Source organism: Coffea eugenioides, unplaced genomic scaffold, assembly GCF_003713205.1.
Source record: "Coffea eugenioides isolate CCC68of unplaced genomic scaffold, Ceug_1.0 ScVebR1_13;HRSCAF=70, whole genome shotgun sequence".
Classification (NCBI taxonomy): Eukaryota; Viridiplantae; Streptophyta; class Magnoliopsida; order Gentianales; family Rubiaceae; genus Coffea; species Coffea eugenioides.
The window spans coordinates 42,988-70,010 of record NW_020861799.1 but is presented as its reverse complement, the minus strand read 5'-3'; the positions used below and the strand labels follow the sequence as shown (position 1 = coordinate 70,010).

General features: G+C 35.5%; 1 protein-coding gene across 1 annotated transcript; it reads right to left on the bottom strand.

The window, feature by feature from the left end:
* Positions 1 to 36: 36 nt before the first annotated feature.
* Positions 37 to 3,276, bottom strand: LOC113755294 (receptor kinase-like protein Xa21). The gene is made up of 2 exons (XM_027299332.1): positions 2,433 to 3,276; positions 37 to 1,739 (listed from the first exon to the last, which is right to left on the bottom strand). Exons 1-2 carry the CDS (start codon positions 3,274 to 3,276, stop codon positions 37 to 39), a joined length of 2,547 nt encoding a protein of 848 aa, XP_027155133.1.
* Positions 3,277 to 27,023: the final 23,747 nt, after the last annotated feature.

Below are 27,023 nucleotides of genomic sequence, written 5' to 3'. Positions count from 1 at the left end.
GGCCTCCCATTGGACTTATAATCAAGCACCAAGGCTTTAAGTCCAGTTAGAGCAGCTACCAATCACTTTGGTTAGGTTTCTATGGCGAAGGTTGCGTAGAACTTCACACTCTGTATCAAAACTCCCGGAAGTGACTTCTGCTAGTAAAGTGAAAACTTTCACAGCTACAACTGTCCCATCCGTCAAAATACCCTTATATACAGATCCAAGACTCCCTTTGCCAAGTAAATTGCTTTCAGCATAACCATTGGTCGCTTGCACAAGTTCATAGTATGAAATCCTTTTTGGCAATCCCATGGGCAACAAATCAGTGTTTCTTGAAATCCCATCCTTTCTTCGGCATCTTATAAGTAAAATTGCAGCAGTTGTAAGAGCAATTATTGTTGCTCCAATACCTGATAGAATGCCTAGCATATGAAATACTTTCTTCTGACTCGATTTGTGAATCCGAGGAGAAGGACATGGAGGAACATGAAACCTCTGAGCGCCACACAAGTCATCATTAGACATGAATGATTCATATGTGAAGTTCTCGAAAGGACCACTAGAGGGAATTTCTCCTCTTAAGTGGTTGAAAGAAAGATTAATGTGTTTGAGATATAAAAGTGTCTCCAAGGACTTTGGTATTGGACCTGATAGATTATTAATGGATAGATCCAAAAATTCCAAGCTTAACATGTGACTGAGAGAATCTGGAATAGGTCCCTGATGTTTATTTTGTGCTAGTGAAAGCGTTGCTAAACTTTGCAAGCCACCTAAGGAACTTGGAATATTTCCATTAAGCTGATTTCCTGACAAATCTAATAGCGTTACTACTTTCAAATTTCCAGTTTCATAAGGTAGTGAGCCACTCAAGGAATTATATGACAGGTTCAACCTCAAGAGATCAGTGAGGTTCCACAAGCTACCAGGTATGCTTGAGTTTAATAAGTTCCCGGCAAAGTCAATTCCTCCCAAGGAACTTATATTATTTAAGCATGATGGTATTGACCCACGAAAAATGTTTTGCCCCAGATAGATTTGGTACAATCTCTTTAACTTGCAAATGCAATCCGGAATTGAACCACTCAATTGATTAGCACCCAAATCCAAACCTTGAAGACTTTGCAAGTATTTCATTGTGCTCGGAACGGGCCCACTCAGGTGATTTCCTACTAGATCCAAAATCATTAGGCTGCTCAAATTCCCAATTCCATCGGGAATGCTTCCCTTGATTCCGCAACCATATGCATAGAATCTCTCCATAGAAGTTGAGAGATTCCCAACTGATATCGGAAGAAAACCGTGCAGCGGATTTTCAGCAAAACCTAATATTTTCAGGTACTTGCAATTTGTTAAGTAACTGATAAAGCTCAATTCTCTCGATGAAGGTTCAGTTGTCAAATGGTTTTCATCGAGACCCAAATGTCTTAGAAGTCTTAGGTTTCCAAGAGAGTTTGGAACTGGACCTCTGAATCTATTTCCACCCAAGTCTAAAAAAGTCAGCTTAGACGCATTTGAGATTGACGCTGGTATCACTCCATCAAACTCATTCAAAAAGAGAGCAAGCCATTCAAGGTTGATCAATCCATAACCTGAGGATAACGGAAGTCTTCCAGAAAGCGTATTGTTCGATAGGGATAGTACTTGCAGTGTCGAGATGTTGAATATTTGGGCTGGTATGGATCCAGTTAGGCTGTTGAATTCCAAAACAAGTACTTCAAGATGCTTTAGGCGGCCAAACTCGTGCGGAATACTACCTAGAGAGTTACCACGTTTACAAATGTCAGTGCATGCTACGGATTAATTTACTCGTGTTAGAATGTTTTAAAGAATTTACTTAAAACCTCATTACAAGGAATTGCTTTTTTTTTTCGGATAAAATACTTTCACAACAACCAAGAGATATTTAAGTCAATAGGCTTTGAAGACAATAGAAAGGCAAATTTGCATATATAATCAACATGGAATTGTTTTTTCTTTCGGATAAATGCATATATTTTGCAGATTAATATGCTTAATAATTACAAACATGATAAAATCTAGAAAAAACCATATAAAAAGATTCAAGCTTATATATTTATATATATATATATATATATATATATAACTTCACACAAAAAAAAGGGAAGCTAAGCTTTGGTAGTTTGCTGAGGTGATTGTGTGATTCATATTTTGATTATTACGTCTGGAAATGTTATACGGTCTTTTTTACTACCACATATGTTTAATAAGAAAATTCTTTGTATTCTTCTTTAGTTACCGAAAGTGTTACCAACTATTTTTTCAGGTTTGATAAGTAATTACCTTTATGTATTCTATAATTACCTTTCAGGATTTCCTTCATACAAGCCTTCAAATTACTAATCAATATATTATTTAATTGTTTGAGAATATATAACTAGCAATATGTAGCTCTTTTTTAATAGTATATCAAATAGTTAGGAAGGTACCAATCAAATTGTTCCCGCTAAGATATAGTTGCTTGAGCGCCGTCAAGTTCCCAAATCCTTCCGGTATCACTCCACTAAAGTTGTTGTCAAACAACCACAGTACCTGAAGCTTCGAACACTCCGATAACGATGGTGGTATCACACCACTTAATTTATTGCGGCCAAGGTCAAGCCATGTGAGTCCATGAAGACGGGGACATATGCTGGATGGAAGACTGCCAGATAAGCTATTATTTTGAAGAGCAATAACTTCCAGTGAGGAAATATTGAACATCCCCAGTGGCAGAAAACCGGAAAGCTGATTATGGACCAGGACTATTTGCTTCAACTTGTTTAAATTCCCAATCTCCATTGGTATTGCTCCTTGTAGAGAATTAAACTGCAGATTTAATGTCTCTAGCTTTGACATGTTGGAGATAGAAGGTGGGATAAAGCCTGTAAAGCTATTGTTCTTTAGAGAAAAGTGTTGGAGTTGTTGGAAGGAACCAACCCAAGAGGGAATATTTCCGCTAAGCATGTTAATGCCTAAACTAAGGACTCGTAACCTGGACAGACGAATCAATTCATTGGGAAGTTCCCCGTAAAAGTTGTTCCTGCTCATATCGAGGGACATGAGAAAGGAGAGATTGCCCAGTTGTGGAGGAATGGTGCCGGTAAGGCCCAAGTTGGAGATATTCAAGGCAGTGACTCTGCGGTGGCGGGAGCCGCAAGTGACTCCTCTCCAGTGACAAACTGAGGAAGTAGCCGACCAGTTGCTTGCCAAGATTTCGTGAGGATTCCCAGTGATTTTGGCTTTCAATGAGAGAAGGGCTGATTGATCCGAGGTAATGTTGGGGCCGGCCATGGCTAAGCAAGATAAGAGAGAACCTAGCAAGAAGAGTCCAAGGGGAAAATACAAGTGAGATAATTTCTTCATGATTATACTTTCAGTTTTGCTAGCATTTAAGACAACAGACACGGGCTAATAATGTCTATTGCATGTACTTATATATATACATACCAGACACTTGGTACATCTAATGCACGTATGCCAGGACAAAGATAGAGATAATAATAGCGTGAATTCTGACCGGATGAAATTTGGTTTTGGAATTATCTTCCAGATTAAAACATACTTCTGTATAGCAAGTCAACGCTGGTTCTTTTTTATTTTTTACTTTACATCAAATTTTAAAAACCTAAATACCCTCTATTTTCTCCCAGATCATTTATAGGGGATATTAGATGTTAATCCCCTAGGAAAAATTGTCAATTACCAATGGTTTTCAATTTCTTTATTCTTTAGATAACCACAAATTGAAGCAAGTAAATCGAATCTACAATCATAAAACTAAATAAAGTAAAAATGACGATAAAAAACTTCTACGGTTATGAAATTCCTTCATACTCTTACAAGTAAAATTACTGATTAATCGAGTGTTATTATCTTAACTAAACATGGTGTAATTTCCTAATCTATGTAAAACATATTCTTGTAGTGAATCATCTATACTTGTTATCAAACTATAACTACTCTCTTAGTTATAAAATTAACTATAAGTTCATTTTTTCAGTGAAATTCTATGAAATAATACCACCAAAGCCAAAAAAAAAAAAAAAAATTCACGTCTACTCTCGTGAGTGCACTTAGTGTTAAATTTTAATTTTCATTGCAAATATAATACATTGAAATCATCAAAACTAATAGCCAGTTAATTATGATTAGATAACCAAAATTGCTAAATAACTTCTTCAAAATCATAGTATCAAATAACCAAGTAAACATCACAAACAAAATACAAGAAATTCATCCATAACTCTAGACATACATTTTAGCAACACATGATGGATATAAAATTCAAACTTGTATAATAATTAAATGATAAAATCCAATACAAAAGATAAAGAGTCCAACCACGAATCTCTTATTAATCAGGCTAATGTCCCTTCAAACTAAACTCGATCTTCTTTAAACTTAGAAACATGCTTGGAAAATTGATTAAAAAAAAAAAAAAACAATGAAAGGTGGTTGAACTCGTTGGACCAAATTTTTTTTTCTTGACTGAGACCAAAAAGTTAATTGTTTAAGCAAGTAGACTATCAAATGAAAGTATAAAAAATGACAATGCCTAAACCCAACAAGCGACAAATGAAGTATCAAAGAATTAAATTACCAAAATTGGAAGAAAGTGCCTAAAAAACTTGGAAGAAAGTATAAAAAAAAACCTTTTACATTATCTTTTAAAGATTAAAACCGTAGAAACATATAAAAAGATGCAGATTACACTTTAAAAAATATTTGGATAACTTTTTTCATTCATATTTTGATCTTTAAGAAAACATATACAAGTCACAACATTGAGTTACATTAAATGTATCCCGGGTCTACCCATACATGCATTTTTCGAAAAGAACAACCGTTAATTACGCCTATTTTTGTGGCTATATTGAGCACTCGCTCTCAACTCACTTTCGGTCTCACTCACTCTCTCAACTTCTGTTCATATGTTTTTTCTCCAAGACATTTTTACAAGTCTTCGACGTGTATTCTGGGCTAACGGGGTAAGACAAACCAAGACGTCCAAAACTCTGGGATGTACAGCAACAATACAATGCCATTTTTCCACGTAAGCGGAACATTATCTTCCCATTCAACAACACAGAACACAATTTTGTATTTTATACTCATCTTCCCAGTCAAGCCGAAAGACATACAAACAAATTTTGCTGATCTTAGACGTAAATCTATGAAATTGTATTGCTTAAGTTCATCATTCAATCGCTTTCCTCAGTTGCAGTCTTCATTGCGGACAGTGCCACAGTCAAGGTGGTGAGGTGACTACAAATACAAAAGGGTACTTTGTCGGCGTTAACATTCGCATTAAACGATACAAATTTATCTCCCTTTTTTTGTTCTCACTCTTTCAAATATAGTCCTATAGGAAGCAAATTGAAAGTGAGTAAAAAAATCTTTGCTTGCTATCTTTTAACTTCATTTGATGACTTGTTGAAGTATGTTGAAGGGAAGATTTTTTTTTTATCACAATGATAATATTCTTATAAACTAATATATTCTATTTTATAAGGAGGGAAGTCTAAAGAGGTTGTATAAGGAATTAACAAGTATACAGATCCGACTAAACTAAAGAAATATTTGTTGGGATATCAAGTGTGAATCAATGTCCCACATCGGAAAGAGATGAGTAGAATGAGGAAAATATAAGTGGGAATGATCCATAGATCCAATGCCTTAAGGTTTTGGGTTGGATGTGGTGTCAATCCCATGGTTGTGGTTCTTATTTCTCCCCGAGTTTGGCTCTCTCAGAGCCCAACTTGGTAGATTTCTTATTTTGTGTGGAAGTAACTAGTTTCCTAATTGGTTTTAGTTACTTGAATTAGTAGTCAAGTAAAGCCCTATTTAGCTAGATGCTATTTTCTACTCTATATGAGTTTAGGAAATAGTATTGGTTTCCTATTGTTATTTGATTTTTTGCCAGTAATATTCTCTATAAATAGGTGGGTTGGCATACTACACAAAGGGAGATACAAGGGCAAGATGTAGCCTTATACCTGGGGTGTGAGAGAGGGTTTTTGGGAGATGAGAGATGGTATACAATGGTTGGATTTGGGTTCAAGTTATATTCTTGTATAGGATTTTCCTCTCATAATAAAGAACGTATTTCTCTCCGTGGATGTACGCTCAATGGTGGAGCCGAACCACGTTAAATATTGTGTGTCGTTTATCTTTCATGCTTGTGGCTTGTTTCTCATAAATTGTTGTGCACTTGATGTCTCAATAGTTGTTTGTTCCGCGTCTGGATCCTAACAAGTGGTATCAGAGCCTAGTTGCGAGACTGGGCAATAGAGCAAAGTTCGTGGTTGGATCCTAGTTAACTATTGAGATCAAGTGAATTGGTAGTTGTTACTAATTGAACAATTTAATGAGTGATATCCTTATTTCAATGGCTTGGCAAAAAGCATTGATGGTGAAGGATAGGAAGTCGAAAAGCTTGAAAATACTTGACGGTGAATCCAGGCAAGTGATTCAAGGGTCAAGGAAAAGGTAGAGTCCAATGCTGATTTTGGATGTGAACCGGTGGAGAATTTCTCACACCTCCAACGGTTGATACTTCATCCCGGTGGAGTCTTGGAAACCACACGTGGCAAGACAGTCCTGATGATGGGAAGAAGTATGGTGATTTTACCACTTGGTTGTCTCAATGGTTAGGGTTAGAGCTCATAGAAGGGGATCCCGGATTGCAAGTGGTGGTGAGAAGAAATCCTGCAAAGGGAGATGGTGAATTGAGGCACCTTCTCGCGAGTTAACAGGAGGTTAAACTTGGGGGCAACTACACATGTTTATTTGCCGATTGAATCAATTTGGTATCAGGACTGTATTGATTCGGGTATGTAGTTTGGTACCATATTATTTGGTAGTTGAAGGCAAATGGTTGCTAAAAGAAATTTTCGCCAAGGTGGAGATTTGTTAGGAAATTGGTTTAATTTCTTTTAGGTAGATTTCTTGTTTTGCGTGGAAGTAACTAGTTTCCTAATTGGTTTTAGTTACTTGAAGTAGTAGTCAAGTAAAGCCTTATTTAGCTAGATGCTATTTTCTACTCTATATGAGTTTAGGAAATAGTATTCGTTTCCTATTGTTATTCGATTTTTTGGCAGTAATGTTCTCTATAAATAGGTGGGTTGGCATACTACACGAAGGGAGACACAAGGGCAAGATGTAGCCTTATACCTGGTGTGTGAGAGAGGGTTTTTGGGAGATGAGAGATGGTATACAAGGGTTGGGTTTGGGTTCAAGTTGTATTCTTATATAGGATTTTCCTCTCATAATAAAGAACGTGTTTCTCTCTGTGGATGTAGGCTCAATGGTGGAGTCGAACCACATTAAATATTGTGTGTCGTTTATCTTTCATGCTTGTGGCTTGTTTCTCATAAATTGTTGTGCACTTGATGTCTCAATAGTTGTTTGTTCGGCGTCTGGATCCTAACAATATTCTAGCACTTTTTTTGGATTTTTTTCACTACAACCTAAAGAGGGACTTAATTCCTTTTTAGTGGCTACTAATCCAAAGTTCAGTGGTTATGTTGATGGGAAGATGTCTTTCAATTTACACAAAATTAACAAAGAAAACAAGAAAGAAGAAAATTCCCGTCATCACAAGATGACTTCAAATAAAGCAAGAAATATAGACACTTATATAAACTATAAATGAGTTGCTCTATACTCTCTAATTTTGGAAAATAAGTCAATCTCACTTCTCAAATCTTAAATAGGCAGTATGGATTAAATGATCTTCATATATATCTTATAGACTTTCACCACAAGGATTTCCGACCATTTGTAATTTCAATTATTTGAGATAATTTGTACAAAAAGGAAGACCAACGATTAATAGAGCTGCTATATTAAAATGCAATACTCTATCCAAGAGAATTCGCATCTAAATCAATTAAAGAGCATTGTCCAAAATGAGGAACGAAAGTTATAAAAAGTGGATCAACTATAGCCAAATGCAAAAATCTAAGAACATTTGACGAGTAAATTTTTAAAAGCTTTTCTTAAAGCACAAGCTTGGGGAGGAGGCGAGGCAGAAGGCAATGAGTCATTTTCCCAAAATTATAGGGCAGAGAGATAAGGAATTCAAAAGCATTTCTCAAAATTTATAGGGGATCAAAGTTCAAAACTACAACCCATGCCACCCCCTCTCTTGCAATTTCTAATTTGCACTAACTCCACTCTGTATCCTTAATGTTTTTATCAATTCAATTTTTACCTTTCTATTTTTTTGGTGCAACTTCACACCCAATAGTATTATTATACTCTTACTTTGCAAATTATATTTGCACACGTATGTCTTCATGACCTAACTCAATTTGGTGACAACATTAATCAGGATGTCGCAAGATCCTTAGTTTGATTCTCAAATTTTCCTTTTTTATTTTTTATCCTTATAAGGTTTAGAGTCTTTCTTGAACCAAAATAATAATAATAATAATAATAATATCAAATAACATAAAATTGTATGCTAACTAATTCACAATCTAAAGTTACTAACCCATCCCAATCTTTCACACTATTAAGAGAGGTACGGAAACTTAGGATTACGCACATCCCAACAGCTCTCCTTTATCATTAAAAAAATGGGGTGAGTTGACCTTACTAGGAAAAAAAAATAAAGCTACTCTCCTTTGTCAATGAAGAAAATTATTGTACATCCACGTATTAATTTCGCCTATTTCTATTAAGAGTGCCAAGAAATGAGGTAACATGGGACGTTTTGCCAACTCAAGGATGCAAATTAAGTCTTGAACATGCAAAATGAGAATGGATGGTCATTACTTAGAATAAAGTAGTTCTTGATTAGATTATTCATCGAAAGGAGACAATAATATCAAGGATGCAAAGTCTGAGATAGTGATAGCATTCACCGACCGTGCCACAAAGGGGCTGGGAAAGAAGGGGACGGGCAGGGCATGGTGTCCTTGCTTAAGAAAACATGAGTGATGGAGATTGAACTTCTAGAACAAAGATATTTGTACTAATTTTACCCAAAAAAAAAAGAAGCTATAATGTCCATCTATTCTTTATCACATTCATGTCGATATAATATATATATATGCTAGCTTATTGAAAAGTCCGATTCCAAGTCCAAGTCTGCACAACGATTACGCTTCATGTATTCAATAATTGGGGTCCCAAGTCTTGTTCGAAAGTGAATTGCGGACTTTATCTCAGCCACAATGTAGCAGATACAGCAAATTAGCTTGATTTCTAGGGCAACTTTCTGGGACAACTCAGAGTGACTTGACTCCGGGGCAATGTCTCGATATGGAACAAAAGGCCAAGACTTGAGAGAAAGTTCTGATTCCACAAACTTGGACCAAAAAAAAAAAAACACACACAGCTGAATAAGAGCATTGAAGAAATCAATGGCTAAAGTATTCATGGCAACCGTTACACAACGGATCAGCAGTGACGCCCCACCTTACCAACCTGTCTTTAGTATCCAATCGATATTTCTACACATAACTCATACGATAAAGGCAGGTCATAACAATTTCATGGCAGTTTAACGAAAAAAAGACACCATCCCATTCCTTTCTTCTTCCCATCGGCAGTTTAATTCCATTGAACTTCACTAAAAATTGAAGAGAACTTGGCCTGTAAAATACTACCAAACTGCCTCACTATAGTACGGCCAAATTTTTGCAACAGAGGTCCATGAGGGTGCCATTAATTTTCGAACTATATAAAAGTGGAGTCTCCATTGCCAATCACTGACACAATATAATCTGGTATGTATTAAACGTGTCTTAGTTCCACTTTTTCTTTTTCTTTTTTTCCAAAATCAGGAATAGTCAGTAGGATTTGATATTGCCTAGCTAGAACCCAGAACCTCGTCCATAAAGTTTCAGAAGTTTGATAGGAAGTTGTATCGTCACATAGAAACTCTCGTATACCCTTTCATGTTTTCTATCATACGAGGAACACATTGCGGGAAACCTTCTTTAATCAACCAATGCATTTTTTGGGTGTGTTTTTTTCACTAATCTGAGGAAGGTTTCAGAAGCGTTGCTAATTGTAAATCTTTGAAAAAATTATCTAATCCTTTTAACTCGAATATGTTGAATATCTATCCATTTATTCCAAATGGAATGCCATGTGGATTTGCAGTTAATATGAAACTGAATGCCCTGGTAACATACTAAAATTGTTTTGGTGTCAATATAAACATGGAAAAATGGCGCCTATCATCCTTCACATTGTAGTTAAAAGTTTCTTTCGTCCTTCACTTTTAAAATAAAATAAATTAATCTGTCACATTCTAAAAGCGAAGCAAATTAGTCCAAAAATGACAATTACATATAGATCTTAGGGGTAAAATTAGAATATTATTTTAATTTCTTCCAAGTCTAACTACACCTGATATGCAATGAATGTTCATGTATAATATATAGATGTGTATTGTCGGATTTAGCTATGAGAACATAGTTTAATTTTGAGGTACCCGAGAAAGTTTCGTGTTGATGTTTCATCTTCACGAGTGATGTTTCATCTTTTTTCCAGTTAAGTGAAAGGCCGAAGCCAAATCGCATATATTCTTAGATGTCTGCTGCTGCATGTTATGCTCAACAAGTGTTGATGATGTAAAGTCACCTTTACCAAGTCCGCATGAGCATGTAACCAAGGTCATGCATCAACCATCATTGTGAATTCTAACTAAATTTCGTCAAAACATCCACAAAACCAAACTCTTTGGTGGTCGGGTAACAAGATTACCCATTGAAGAACCATTTTCAACTTGGTCCAGCCCATCTTAAGAAAATCCAAACTTTTTTTTTTTATTTGATCTTTAAGTATATTGAGCTTAGCCCTACACATTGATTCCAATTTCACCAGTTGGTTGAGACTTAAGGCCCAACTTTCCTATCTACAAATTATTATTATTTTTTTGGTGGGTAGGATTATTCATTTCATGCATATTATTCAAATTAAACAACTTATTATAATGGCCATTGTTTTTGCATTTTCTAACTCACAATTGAAAGTGGTCTGATGGGATCTCATGCGAGGCCATACTAAAGAGATGTTTTCCGCAAATCATATTTTATACAAATTCCAGTTCAAAAAGGCAAGTACAGCTTAAAGTATAAAAGCGTACCATAGAACTAATTTTGGGCCTTGACAGTGATAGGGAATATACTATATTCCAGCCGAGATGTGATCCTCTCTCATTGGAACGAGTCCAGCTTCCCAGAGTCCTACTGGAAAGCCTTAATCTTCTGTCAACAGTTACAAGAATGTTTACAACCCAAAGTCGAATGAATTGACACTAGTTAATCAGCAGGTGAAATCTGGGAAAGAGACTATCTGGGGGACTGAATTGAGAGAAGAAATAAACGATATTGCGGCAGCGAAAATCCAACTCCATGAATCACAAATGTTTTCATCTTAGTTATATAATGATATATTTCTTTTAATGAAAGAGTATTTCATTTCCCATGAATCTCATAGATACCATCAAGGTAAACTATCTTTAAGGATCACATTTAGAATTTTACGACATGTCACCTGTGTAATAAGAACTTATGTTACGTGTATGTATGTGTTAAACAACTACAGTTGCTTGCGTGACGATTGTTTTAAATTCTAATGACTGACTTAAGTCCATTTTATATGGATTGTATTAAGTATTAGTTACACAACTGGAGGAGAAAACAAAAGGAAAAAGGAAAAAAAAAAAAAAGAAGCATTGCTAACCTCTATTATTTGTTATGCTAAATTCCTTTTTTTTTTTTGGTTGCCCGCCCGGTATCCGAAGCTTTGCCAGGACTAATCCGGACCCGACCCGCGTCGCGCACCTGGCTATAGTGGGTGAGTCTCCCAACAGAGGTAAATTCACTTATACAAAGAATACCACAAAAATATAAATGCGTTATTAAAACTTGTAAATCTGTTACTGCATTAGCTATTAAGCATCATAAGCAATTCATGCAAGTTGAAGTTATAATTTTTTAAAACTCTTTATATCTATGTTTGCTTAAAAGGAAGCTTTGTGCATCATAATATTTGGAGGGAAGGAGTGTAAATGTGAGGTTTTGGGTTCAAGTCCTTCCATTTATTAAAAAAAAGAGAGAGAGAGAGAGAGTTGCAATCACCTTATAAAATCTGCATTGATTGGCAAATAAAAGTTCTTCAAACTTATGTTTATCGCATTCTACAAGATCACCTTATATAATCTGCATTGATTTGCAACTAAAAGTTCTTCAAACTTATCTTTATCTTGTTCTACAAGATCGAAAACTGTGGATTTTTTTTTTTTTTGTATATGACAAATATTAATATTCCAAAAGACAACTAATTCAATTGACAATTAATTTCGATTTTTTTCTCAAATTCTTTAGAATAAGAAAAGAAAGAAACAACTTTAAAATTTGTAAGATTGATAAGTTCACAATTAATATTCTTATGCTCTTTACCCTGCAGCAATAAGCAAAAGAATCGCTCTTTTTTTCTTTTAGTGAAAGTAACATATTTTGTATTAAAACTGTTGGAATGAGTTAAAAATATGCCTTAACTTATAAATTAGATTGCAACGAATGATGTACTTAAAAAAGCCAAGATCTATTGGGTATAAAAACTTTTGAAAATGAATTATTTTCGAGAAAGGTTATTATTGGTATCAAACCAATAGCGATTCATACAAGTCTAATCTTCTAATTGATAATTAGGCCAAAGAGAAAACTTTAATTCAATTAATTTTTTGTTATTTTCATCAAGATTTTTCTTTTTATCAAAACTATTGAGTGTTTTTGGATATTAGATTATTTGGGACAGTTTTTTGAAAAAAAAAAATACAGTAGCACTCTTTTGATTTGATGTATGTGAAATAAAAATGTGATTAAAAAATGTGTTGATGATGTAAGTAAATAAATTTTAAAAAATAATTTAGTATCCAAAAAAACCCATTAATGTTTTCATGTTGTGATAAATCGAATACTATATAAAATAGCATTTATCTATAAACATAAAAGGATTTGCTAGGGAGTAAGAAGCCCTTCACTACAACAAAAATGACTTTTCCTGACATGTTTATAAGGACACTTGCTGGTTTATGTCATTATAGCACCATATTATGACACTTATTAGTAATTCAATAATATATACTCTAATTTTTTTTATTTTATCAGATATAAAAGTAATAATGTACCTTTAGACTGCCTAACATGACACTTGAAAAAATGTGAGATGTACCAAAAAAAAAAAGAAAGACACAAAACGTCATCGTTTGATTTTGGCGGAAGATTCATTTGCTCTAAAACACTCAAAATTTTCATTCTACCGGCCAAAACACTTGGTCAAAGCACTTGCTCAAAATTTTCATTTTCCAGCTCCACCATTTCCAGCCCCCCTCCCCCTCTCTCTGTGGAGGTGTTGGGTGTACTGCTCAGGCCAAGAATAGGCATTCAAATGGACAAGGTCGCTGGCCTGTTAAATCTGCTAGCTTCATTTTGGATTTGCTCAAGAATGCTGAAAGCAATGCAGAGGTTTGTCTATGTAGGTGAAAGGCTTGGATCTGGATTCACTTTTCATTTCTCACATTCAAGTGAATCAAGCACATAAACAAAGACGCCGCTACAAGATGAGATTCGTCTCACTACTTTTTTGTTAAACAGGGTTCTGTGTTGGCAAGAACTCTTTGGGGTTTTTAGGAATCTCTCTGCTGATCCCTCAGAGGATTTTTCTCCCCAACCCTTATGTTCGGAGCCCCTCATGCCTCTAGCCTCATTGTCAAAACCTAGGCTTTGTTGCTCTCTTTTGGCATTTGGGCTTTGGGGTTGGAGATGGAGGTCTTGTGGTCTAGTAGTGTTGGAAGGAAAGCCTTCTGAGCTCTGCAATGGTGGCTTTGTTGGCTGAGATTTCAACTTCGGTTGTAAAGTCTCTGTCTTGCCTACTTTTAGTGGTAAATTCCAACAACTCTCTCTCTCTCTCTCTCTATTTTATTGCAGATTTTTTTCCTTTTTTTTATGTATAAACATATTTTCTTTATGGGTTCTGTTTGTGGTCAATTTTCATTGACTTTGTGCAAAGATTGAATTTTTTTATGTAAATTTGTTAAACAGGGTTCTGTGTTGATCTTTGTGTTGAGTAATGTTTTAATTTTTGATAGTGGTATGATGTTTTTATTCTACTTTTTGTTTCTTACAAGATCTTAAATGTTTTTATGCGGTTTTGGATAATGTCAGGGTGTTTCAAGCTTCTGATCAGAAGATTTTGAATGAAAAAATTTGGCCCTTTTTAGAAAGTAAACTTTTGTAGTATAGATATGTATATTGGGTATTGAGATGTGTATTCTGCTGTCGGTGATAATTTTGTTTTCCTTTTGACTACAAAGTGGAAACATATGTATTCTGGGTTTGGGTTTGGGAACTTGGGTGAAGCGGCACAAATTTTCATCTGTTTGTTCTCTTCTGGGGCTTTTGCATTGCTGGTATTGGTCAACTGATACCTTAGTTAAATACTCCTGGAGGGCTTTGCTAATGCAAAATTCTTATTGATATCCAATTAATCTTCGTTGTCTTCAAGTTGAAAATAAAATAGTCATTTTGATATAGGATATATGCACCATCTGTCGTATCAGTACAAGGTAGATGGCACTGGGATTTAATTGGTGCAAATTTGCTGATGTTTCTCTATGCATCTTGATTACTAGCCAGTATATGTTTCTTTCCTGACTTTATTCATCAAGGATTTGTATAACCATAGGCCAGTAGTTTACTTAGAGTGATTGGGGGAAACTTTTCATCTATAGGACATTAGCCTTCTATGGTCCCAACTCCCAAGCATCAAGACACTTGCGTAATGATTGCTACTTAGCATTGAATGACTGTTAATCTCGTAAATTGTATTGATTTGCTTTGGCCCTTGATTAACTTTACATGTTTCAGATATCTAAATCCTTTCTTATTATCATTCTGTGACTGGCTTTGAAGCCCTCAGGGTAGGAAGAAAGCTTCAAGAATTGAGGTAGTTATTTGGCCCTGTTAAGTAGTAGGTCCGGTGACTTTTACAAACATAAATTTATTAGGTGATTGTTGGGTTATGGCTAGCTCATGTTTGAGGAGCTAAACATGTCAAAGTGCTTGTGCCTAATAACAGGTTATATAAATCTTTATGTAACACACATCATTGTAAAAAAAGTTTGTTCAGAGGTTATATAAAATTTTGGGGAACTTCCTACCCCCTCACTACTTGAGGTGAACTACTATAACAAATCTGCAGAGGATTCTGCTAAAGAACTTGGAGAGGAAATTGAAGGTCTGAAGGTTGTCATGAGAAGTGATATTTAGGTGAAAATATCATCAAAGATTCTGGATTTCTAATTTCTATGTGCACCAATGAGTTGGAAGTTAGAAATAAGTCTTGTTACTAATTTTCTACTGTCAGTGGTATACTATTCTCTGTACTTTAGAATTTTATCAGTCTTTCCCCTTTCACCTTTTCTTTAGCATTACATGCTATGTTGTAATTTTTGGTTGTATGACAGGCTCCTGGACTCTGCACAGTGAAAGCTTGCAGTTCCTTTTGCATTGTGGATATTGTCCTTGCATTTTGTGATGATGGTAATCCCATGCAATGTGCATGATGTCATTAATTCCATTCTAGAGTGTATTACTACTTCCAGTCCTGTTTGAGCACTGAGGGTGTTTAATTTCTTGACAAAAGGAAGCAGACCAACCGTATACGAGGACTAAATTTCTGGATATGACTTTCAGTTTATATAATAGATTATTATTTCAACTTACACGTAGGTTGAACTTTCTGCTGATTTTTTCTTAACTGTATATGTGAAGCAGAAATTGAAGACGCATGTGGTGAGGAAAAATGTAAATCCTGAGTGGAATGAAGACCGTACACTGTCAATTGCAGATCCAAGCATCCCAATCAAGCTAGTAAGTATCATACTTTTTTTTAAGTTTATTATAGTGGTGCTTTTTGAATAAGGTGCAGTTATGAACTGTAAAGTTTTTTGCCTTTTTGGAAATTGAGAAACATTAGGTTCATTCTCAATACAAAATGAATTGTATGACGAGAGTTGTTGCACCACTGATGCTCAAGTAGGAACAAAGTCTTCTGTTTGAAATAACTTATGTTGGATTAGTGTTTGCAATCCTTGAAAAGTTTAGTTTCTTGTTGCGAAGGCTGAAAAATAAAATCTACATTATGTTCTGCGAAGGATTAAGGCATATTGATCATTGATTGACTCTATCCCCAGATGCATAGCTCCAGTTAGATAATTGGGTTCCTGTCATCTGTGTGGTCAAGGTCCAAATTTTTGTTGATGCATTATTTACTTAATTTTCTTACCATGTTAAAGCTAATTCAATCAGCATAGATACTTAGCCTCGCTCTTAATGGTGTGCAATGCAGCAAGTTTTTGACAAGGATACGTTCAGTCTTGATGACAAAATGGGAGATGACAAAAGGATTAGGCATTCATTTTCTATCTATCTAAATTTGCTTCATACTCGTGTACAGAATTTTGCTTCTTGGCTTTTACTTTATTAGATGTTTACTTTCATTCCCAATAAAGCTGTCTGATAATTAAAAAAAAAAGGAAGTGGAGCCCGGACATTAGATTATTCTCATCAAGTGGAATCTAGGAATGTCTGTCACAAATAATTATTTGGCTCTCCAGCTATAACTTTGGAGTTGCTTGCAACTTTAGCATGACTTTGATTCTTGTACTTGTTGGATCTTTGATTCCTATTTTTGAAGCTTCGTTTCTGCTTGTAGCTCAAACTAAAATATTTATGGTTAGGTCTATTTCTTATACCAAAGTACTTTGTGCACAGGTGGTACCAACTAAAGATTGATGGTGTCTTTGTGGTTATGACTGAAGGCTCTCATTTGGTTGGAAAGTTTGGAAGCTATTACAAGTTCTTTCAACTTTTTATATTAGAAGAGTCTTTTACTTTAATTTTAGCTAGTGGCATTGTTTAACATTGCTATTCTACTTTAAACAACTTTTTCGATTAGTATGTTAGTACTTGTTGTTGACTTTTAGTTCAATAAATGATATTTGAGCATTGATTTTTGCTTTTAAATTACTACATGCATTCTGTTCTTTGGGATAATTTTATAAGTCCTTTGTGTATCTGATTGACGGACTGTATAGCAGGGAGCACAACCAAGTTGCTTCTTTATTTAAAAAAAAAAAGAAAAAACTCTTGGCAGTTAAAAGTGTCCGCATAGCTCAACAACTTCGACAATATCCTGACACTTTTGATTGTCAGGAAAAGAAATTTTTGTTGGCAGATGGAATGTTATAACAGCATAGTTTTCCTGACACTTTGAATAGTACGAGCCTATCCCCACATTGGAAGGGACAACACTCGTCCGAGGTGTGAGGAAAGGTAAAGTGTCAGTTTAGATAATCTATACTGACATCTTTAAATGCCGTTAAAGGTCATTTTTGTTGTAGTGCTTTCCCAGAATTTTTTTTTTTTTTTGTGGAGGGGGAGGGTCTATGGGAATTTTGAACTTCCTTCCCAAAAAATAAAGCATTTGCCTTTCTTGTGCTACTTTCGCCCATTATAATATTTAATGGAAAAAAAGTTGGTCTTGTGTTGATTGCATTTTTTAGGAATTTTATAGGAAAAGAAACTATAGCAGTGTAATGTGTGTAAAATAAAAAAGTAATTGAGAAATATGTTTTGAGAATATTTCAAACATTTTTCATCAAAAACTCACAATCTAGACAAGTTCATGTATGTTTTTCCATTCCGTTGAAACAAAACCCAAAGTAAAATGCAGTTATCTACCTAAGTTATTTTCATATTCTTAGGCTGTCAACTGCTCAAGCAAAAAAGTATGCAGAAATGGGATTGGAGACCAAAATTTGAGTTATAAATTATTTTAGGGACCCAAATGCATCATTGTTTATGCGAGTAACTAAAGAATGATTGGTCGTAAATGTGAGGGCCTATTTGTGCAATTTTTCTTCTGTTTTGTTCTCTCATAGCGTGTAATCATGGTATAACATCTTAGCAGCAGGGCACCCTGTGGGGTTAAGTTCCCACATCGCTTGGGGGGGTTTGGGGGGTTTAGTAGTTAAGTGCTGCGGAGCACTTCAAAAGTTGCCGGCTTTTGAAGTGTCTTCGCAGGGTCCATTTATCGAAACACTCATACAAAAAACTGTGAGTTATGAAAGGGTGTAATCATGGTATAACACCATGCTTGACTCGTTTTATAAGATTAATCACATTTTAGCTTTTTATAAGTAGCTATACATTTTAATTAAACACGCTAAAAGTGAAAAAAAAAAAAAGGTTCCTTCTTGAGAAAAAAAAATTGTATTGGATAAAGTATAATGCTTCAATTGAGCCGAGTTGGGCTTAACTGGTAATATACTTAACTTGAACTCAACTATTTAATGAAAAGTAATTATACTTTATTTTGAATTAAAGTTTGCTGAGTTATGTACAATTAGTAAGATTTTGTTTTCAAAATTTAACTATATTTCAAGAAATGTGTTTTTTTCTACTTTTTTTTGTCTTAATATGATATTTACTTAATTCTAAGTGACTCATTAATTCTCCATTTTCATTATTGAATATTAGGTACGTTGCAATAATGGCTTACATAAAAAAAATTACTATTAATTTTTGTTATGTTACTAAAATTTCAAATATTTAAAAGTGTTTCCCAACACATTACACGAGTAAACACTCTCACACAAAAAATTCAGCCGAGTTTCAAATCCTCTAGTATATCAAAATTACAACCAACTAGGAATTTACTTGAAGAATACTAGAGGATTTATCCCGGCAATGCTTCAATTTCCTAACAATATTGGGGCGCTTTCACAATTTCCCATTTTCACTCCCGAAGAGAAGCTGTAGGAGGAGAAACACCAAAAAGAAGAGAGCTGGAATCACATGGGATGCTGCTTGGTTGATGGGGTCCACTGACCTTTCCCTCTCTTTCCTTTCTTCCAACCGACAATTATGAGCTTTAAACAACAGCAACAAAAAAACCAATTATATTTCCCAATTCATTCTTCTTTTTTCCTCCTTTCCCTTTTCCAATCTAAAATCATGGTTAACGATAAGGTAACCATTCCAATTCACATTCTCACTTTTTTTTTCTCTCTCTCTTTTTTTTTTAATTCCAAAATGTTCAGTCTTGTTTCTTTCTGCTGATAATTAGTTACAGAGTCGTGGAGTTTTTTTTTTCTCCTTATTTTTCTTTTTGGATTTAACTTTATAGCAAGTTAAGTCAAAGGTAGCATTCTTCTTGTTTAGATTTCTTGAATTTTGTTGGAATGATGCAGCTCTTGACTTGGAAAAAAGAACCTATTTTTAGAAACTGATGATTAGTTAAATTTTGGTTCAAATTTGTAGTTTAAGTTAATTTTAGTGACTTCTGACGAAATCCCTCTTTTTAAGTAAGTCTGTCGAGTTGAATGAAGTTGGTTTATGGTCAATTTTCTGGATAGCCAAGAGAGGGGCTTGATCTGTATTCTACTTAAAGACATTTTCAACTTGGTCCAGCCCATCTTGAGTAAATTCAAAAGTTGATCTTCAATATGTTGATGCCCATTGCACAAGTTGGTTGAGATTGTTAGAAGACAAACTCAACTCAACTAGTTAAGGCCCAACCTTCCTAGCTACATTTTTTTTTGTGGGTGTAGACACCAAATTTTGGTGTAATTTCATTTGCTGTTTATTTTTAATTTTTTCATTTTAGTTTTATTCGATTTTTAGTTTTAGTTTCTAGTTTTATTTTTATTTTTAAGCTGTTAGCATAGAATCTCTTGGAAAATGAATGAAAATGAGAAAGTGAAAAGAAAAGAGGAGAGAAAAGAAAAAAAGAAGAAAATTGCCCACAAAATATGTTTTATGTCTTCTAAATTCAATCTTTTGGCATTTTGTTTATTTTTGTTAAGTTATTTTGAAAAAGAAAAGAAAAGAAAAAAATGATGAGAAATGATGAAAAATGAAAGAAAAGATCGAAAATGGTAATTTTGTTATTTTTAGTTTGTTTATTTCGATGTGTTTGTAATTAAAATTGTGGTTTTTATTATTATTTAGTTTTACTATTATTTTTGTTAAATAATTAAGGCGAAAAAAAAACAAAGAAACAAAAAAAAAAATCAATCAAAAAATCACAATTCCACTTCTGCCGGTTCCAATTCCCACTTCTCATTCCAGCACCTTCCATTTCTATTGTCGACCCAACCCCACTCACAATACCTCAATATATGCATTCCACTAACCACACACTACACTGGATACCATTTCCAATTCACCACAATATCACACGTCCATTTTCTTTTCTGCCGTGAGTTGCGAGTGGAGCGCAAGAGAGAGCCGAGCTTCCATTCCTTTTTTTTTCTGTTCGAAAGCTAAAAAAAAAAGAGAGAGAGAGAGACCTGTTGTTATCCTTTCTTCCATCCGTGAGTTGGAGAAGGCTTGAGACCAACTTCCTTAATCCAGCCGCAAGCCAGAGCAAGGGAGAGAGGGAGAGAGCTAGCGGTCTGCATTTTTCTGGACTGCCGAGGGGAGGAAAATAATTTCTGCTGCTAATCGTGTGTGTGTACTCCAAGCTGAGGTAATTTCTGGAATTAAATTGACTAGTTAAGGGTAGGAGGTGTTGACTATGGGCTTGCATGTGGTGGTTGTGTGGTTAGATGTTAGATTAAGTCACAGAAAAATCTGATGTTGAAGGAACTGTGGTTGCCGAGAGCTTAAGCTGGAAATTTGCAACTTTATTTGACCAACTCATGATAATCTGAGTTAGTTATGTGCTTAGCTAGCTGGAAACTAAATGATTATGCTATACGCGAGGGTAATCAGTTCGGATTAAACAAGAAAAGAAAATGAAACAGAAAACTGGTTGCATGCATGTCAACCGAGAGAATTGGATGAAATTCTGGTTAGATGTTTTTTTTTTATGACATCCGAAATTGGTTTTGGATTAAATCTGATGGGTAGCTGTTTGTTTGATCATGCATGTAGCTGAATACGGGTTGCATGTTGGTTTTAAGCCGTGACTAATAATTTGTGGCTGAAGGGAATTTTGATATATAAAAAATGTGAGTTGGACCTAAAGTGAGGAACCGAGAGCTTGCATGTTGTTTTGCAGCTTGTGATTCTAGTATAACAGAAATTTATGTTGGTAAGGCATAAAAATCGTTAGCTTTATGTGTCAAGTGAAGGTTAGTTGCAGCAATTATTTCTACGTTTTGAGTTCCTTCCTATGTCTTTGCTTGTTCGATTGTCAAAATTTTGTTTGTTTAGTTCTAAGTTCGGATGTTATATCAAGAAAACTTGGTTAAGGTATGTGATTGGGTCTGAATTTGGTGTTGGAAGTTGGAACAAAATTGCAGCAACAAGATTGGAGCTGTTTGTTTTATTGCCGCAATGATCATTTGATTGGTTACTAAGGTTCCTGTTATGTGCAAGTTTCAGTTTTGTTTGTTAATTGGTGTATCCTGAGCATGTTTGCCACGGGCCTTTTCTCTTGCATCTTTGCTGCAGTTTTTCATAACTAGTTGTCCTTTTGAATGTGCTAAAAATGTTACGGTTCCTCCTTGTTTCACGGTTTGAACTTTGATGAATCTGGTTTCATCATTGTCTCATGGCCAAATAGGAGGAAAGTTGCAGGTGCATGCCTTTTGGTTTGTGTTTTAAATTCAGTATTCAACCTCATTAGAATGATTAGATTTGGCGTTTAAATTACTTGGCTTCTAACGAAGTGGATAACGCTGATTTTTCTGTGCTTGGTCAAGAAACCAAGGAAATTGCAGCAGTTTTATATCCAGTGCTGCACGCTTTCTCTACCTGAATTTTGTGCTTCAAATCCTAAAGTTTTGTGTTGCAAAGTGAGATGATTAGGTGGTTGTCTTGTTGTTTTAGTTCATATTGAATTTGAGTGTGTTTAGGAGCTGTGGAAAGCTTTGCGGATAAGAATTGCCGAAAAACTTTGCTGCACTTTCCTTTTCTCTGTCGATCAAAAATCAGATTTGTCATCTTAATCCTGCAAACAAAATTTCATGTTTTGATTTGGGTCAATAATTTCTGGTTTGGTGAACTTGTTTGTATGATGAAATGGATGTATTTGCTGCTAAAAATTGCTGAAGTTTTGGAAACAAAAAGGGCAGCAGCATGCGTTGGTTCTTGATTTGCAGAAGCTTGTTTTGTAGCTTTGAATGAAAACCTGCATGAAACTTTTCCAACAAGTGCATTATTTAGACATGTTCAGCCATGTTTTGATTGGAATTTGTTTCAAAGCGTGGCATAAATTTGGTTTGCTGAGATTACGTGAAGTTGCAGCAGCTTTCTTTCTTCAAATGTTTGCATATGTTCCAGATTTCTGCACTCTTTTCCCTCTGAACCTTATGCTGAATGTAGGAGTTTAAGGTTAAAGCTGGGAAAAACATTTGATGATCTTGCTTCTTTGATCTAAGTTTTAGTTTGTTAAGCCATTAGCTGAGTCGGTTTAGCAAACAATGGGTTTTGTGCATTTTTCTGGTATGAAACATGCCTGGTTTGGAGATGCAAGAGTTGCGGCAGAAATTGCAGAAGAGCTTCTACGTTGTTTGCATGAGTCTGCATGAATATGACTTCCAAAAATTGCCTCTAAACCCCCTCAAGTTTTACCTTATGCTTTTATGACCCACAAATTTGAGAAAACTAATCAATTGGGTCCCTGTGATTTTTGCAGCAATGCATTATGGCCCGAGGTCATTCCATGTTCTTGAAATTGAGTCCTAAAGTATTTGCAACCTGAACTATTATTAGCCTTTCTCTTTGCCCTTGGACCCTTGAAGTTCTTAAAAGTGTTTGATTAAGCTTGAATGCTTGGTTAGTGTTTACAATTGAGTCTTTGGCAGCACTAATATTTCAATTCAATTGCTTGTTTGCCTTCATTGGTTATCATGTTTTGCTAAGGTGATGCTTAATGCATGGATTGTGAAACTTGGTGTCTAAATGAGCTTGTGTTCGCCTATCTTCTTGAATTTTCTGAAATAAATTGGCTTTGGCCTTTTTCTTACTCTTGGACTTTCAAATTTTCTAAAATGTTTTAATTGCCTTTAAATGCTTGATGAATGCTTGCAATTGGGTCCTTGGTGGATCCCTTTATTGGAAATTATGTATTATTTTGATTTCATTTAAATTGCAATTAGGAGAGATTTGGTGACTTTGTTATACTTTACTATTTGAGGTACCGTGACCTTTTTATTGTTTTGAAGCCATTTTTCTTCCATTTGGACACCATTCAAAGGGGGCGGTATAATTTCTTTTATCCCTTTTTGTGTCTCTCCTATGTGAACCAACGTGCTACGTGAGAAATTTGCATGTCTACTTGCTTTCCTAGCCGCTCATTATTTCATTTCATTTATTTCATTTACTTTCGATTTCTATTAATGGGGTATGTGTACACCTCTTGGCTTGTAATAGATAGGGCGTAGCAAGTAATTTGGTCCATTTTCCCTTTCCCCTTTGTTTTAGCTAGCAAATGTAATAGTTAGGGCTTTAACCGTCTTATTTGTCTTGCATGCTTAGTTACTATGTGTTAATTTGCTTTGTTAGGTCTTTGCATCTAGTCGAGCATGCTAAGTGTTATGTGCTATATGTTTATGAGTGTTTTGGCATGTCTACTCGCTTTTCATAACCTGAATGAGTGTGATGGATGAATGTACGTCACCACACTAGTCCAACGCTAGTTGTGGTTCATCTTTTTCACTAATCTAATGATAGTAGGATGTCATAGAAAGAGTTAGTCCAATGCTAGACCCAATAGGTTCTTTTTTTTCCTTTTTCATTAAGTGCATGATCACCACATATCACGCATTTTTCTTTAGTTTATCATTTGGCATGTTCCTCAAACACCTTCCCCTTCACTTTAGGACTTGCATCTCATGCTAGTTAGGGTTCATTTGCGTGAAAACCCCCTTGGGTAAGGGAAACGAGCGAGTGTGGCTTCAAAATAGCCTTAGCACGCTAGTTTTTCCTTCTAATCAAAGGGAAAATTAAAATCACAAAAACTAGAGGTCATTCCCGTACCCGACCTGATGCATTCCTCTAAGTTCATGCATTTTCATATCATTTTCTCACTATTTTCCTCACTAATTATATATTTTAAATCCACATGTCATATTCACACACTTATTCACTTTCTTTACTTTTCACTTCACACATTGTACCTATTTTACTTATATATTTACTATTTTCATTCGCTTGCACACGAGCATTTATATTTTTATTCATTTGCACACAAACACTTTCAAATTGCACACATGCACTTTTTTCTACACTTTGCACACTTACACTCTCATTTGAGTCCTCATTTGCATCATTCATGATTTTCTATGAGGTCTTTCCTTATTGACCTTCACAATTCATGTGAATGGGATCAAAAGCCTCATCAGAGACATTTCTAGACTTTAAGACTGCATTTCTCATCCATTAGTCATATCCAATTTGCAAATACATACTTTGGGTAGAAAAATTAGGAAAATAAGGGTTAAATCACGCAACTAGCCTTGGCTAGGTCGAAGGGGTGCCTTGGATTTTTATCCTTGCCTTCCCCTTCGTCAAATGTGACTCCCGAACCTTTTTCTTTGTTTGCGTAGACTAGGAGTCGTTCAAAAGGGTTTCTTACTTTTTTCCTTAAAAAATTCACTTTTTGGGTGACTTGGTACACCCTAACTCTATACCAAGTGGCGACTCCATTTTTCATATAAAAAACCCTTTTTGAACTATTTTTCTTGGGTCAAATCGTCGCATTTTCAAAAGTCCCATTTAGACCCATTTTTATTTTTATCAAAAAATTCACTTTTTCCAAACCAATAAAATCACAAAAAAACAATTATTTTATTTTTTCCAAAAAAAAGTGGGGCGCGACAGTTGGCGACTCCACTGGGGACTTCCTAAGTGGGTCCAAGCATTTGATTTAGCCATTCTTTTCCTTTTTTCTACCCTTTTTATGTATAGCATTTGGATATTAGGATTGCATTTTCCCTTTCTAGGACTTTTTGCCACGTACGCGCATATCAAACTACTCCCTCACTCACGTATGTATGATTGGATGATTGGATGTATGATTGTACTTGCTTTATCTCGCGCTTTGCATTTGCATTTTGGGGGGGGTGTGTGTCACCCTTAGAGCCACGCGTTGGTTCTCGATCCCTCCCCTCCAAAACGTATACTATCATACGCGCATACGCTTTATTATTCATCCCTCTTTATTTTCTTTTTAGTGGCTTGTCACGCCACTCCACCCTATTAGGATTAGGAGACCCACTTGGACGTGTGATCGTGACACGACGTGTGCGTAGCACGATCCAATGGGTCACTCAATCTTCCGCTTTAAACTTTGGGTTGATAACCTTTAGTTTTTAGTCGAAGGTTGAGGGTTTTTTATAGATTCACTCAAACATGCAGCCGTAACACGACGTGTGCGTAGCGGTGTTTGGGGAATCGCTCGAGCCACCGACAAAGGGCCTTGGGAGTGATGACCCTTGGCCACGAGTCTGAAGGCTTGGGGACCTGAGCTTATCGAGTTAGATGCATTAGTGAACCCCAACCTCATGCATTCATGTAGTTCACCTAAGGTAGAGTCTGCCTTACCCTATTAGGGACACCACTCACGAGGGGAGGGATCCCACCCTTCTCCTTATTTATTTTTCCTGCTTTTTATATCATTTAACTGTCCAACGTGTTATGTGTTAAACTAACTTTCTTTGTCTCTCGCCTTTGCATTCACAAACATTAGGAAATAAGGGGTCTGGCGTGACCTTCTTTTAGAGCCTACCGTTATAGATAGCTATTACATGTTTAACAATTATAGTATATACCATTTTAGGCCTACCCTGGCAAACAAAGGCCTCCTTAGGTCACGTCTCATTTCAAATTGCATTTTTCCTTGCTTTGATAAGAATGGCATCATGCATCTACCTTAGAAGGGAATGCCACGTAGGGAATCCCATTTTAGAAATAAACCACCCCATGTCTCGGATATATAATCCAATGAGACCTGCACGTTTACCTTTCTCGTACCATCCAAAGGGGTAGTGCACAAGGTAAGGTAAGGATCCGATCCTTTTGAAGAGAATAAAGCAACTTTTGCACATTAGGATATGAGCGTCTAGGAATCACTTTTTGGCCATTTTTTATCAAAATTGGTAAAATTCCCTTGCGTAAAGGACGTTAATTGGAAGAAATTCACAAATAATTCCTTTATCGTTGAGACAATTAATAAATTGAGGCCAAATCGTGATTTTAGAAGGCTCATAGACTATTTTTTTGAAACCACCAATGGCCGAACGATTCAGTCGATCCGTTTTGTCAATTAATTTTGAATGAACCATCATTTTACCAATTTACCCTTTTTAGGGTCATTCGGTCTACTTTTGAATAAATCAATTTCATTTGACCAATTTACCCTTTTTAGGGTCATCTGGTCGATTTTTGAATACAATTACCATTTGACCCATTTACCCTTTTAGGGTTGATTTGGGCCGATTTCATAACTCCATTTCATTCACTTTGGCCAATTTATCCATTCTTAGGGACGCAAGTCAAAGTTGATTTTGAAGGGATCTCCAATTTCTTCAATTCAGTTGACAAGTCTATCTATTCGATCAATTTTGAATAAATCGTCAATGTTATCCAGCTTACCTATTTTTAGGTAAATCGGTCGATTTTGAATAAATCACCAATTTTATCCATTTGACTCGCTTTTTCCCCTTTAGGGTTCACTGAATAAATTAATCGAGACATGACAATCCCTTTCACAAATCATTTTATGTGTAGATCAAAGCAAGCAATCCGTTCCGACTTCGTCCTCATGTTTTAGGGCAAATGTCTCTTCTCACTCCAAGTGGCCAAATTTTTCAAATCATTCTTCACACGATCAGTCGATCGGATCCATCAGGTATTGTATAGTGCCTGCTCTGGAGGACTGCATTTTCATGCTAGGCCTACCCTTGGCACAAAAGGGTTCCCCCATAGGACATGCATCCGAATTTTCTGAATATCTACTAACTCTTGTTTTTTCTTTTCTTTTTCTTTGTTTTTATTGGA

Coding starts and splice junctions, on each gene's coding strand:
- LOC113755294 (XM_027299332.1), bottom strand. CDS start 3,276: ATGGCCGGCCCCAACATTACCTCGGATCAATCAGCCCTTCTCTCATTG. Junction 1,740..2,432: donor TAGCGGGAACAATTTGATTG/GTACCTTCCTAA, acceptor GTAACTCTCTAG/GTAGTATTCCGCACGAGTTT.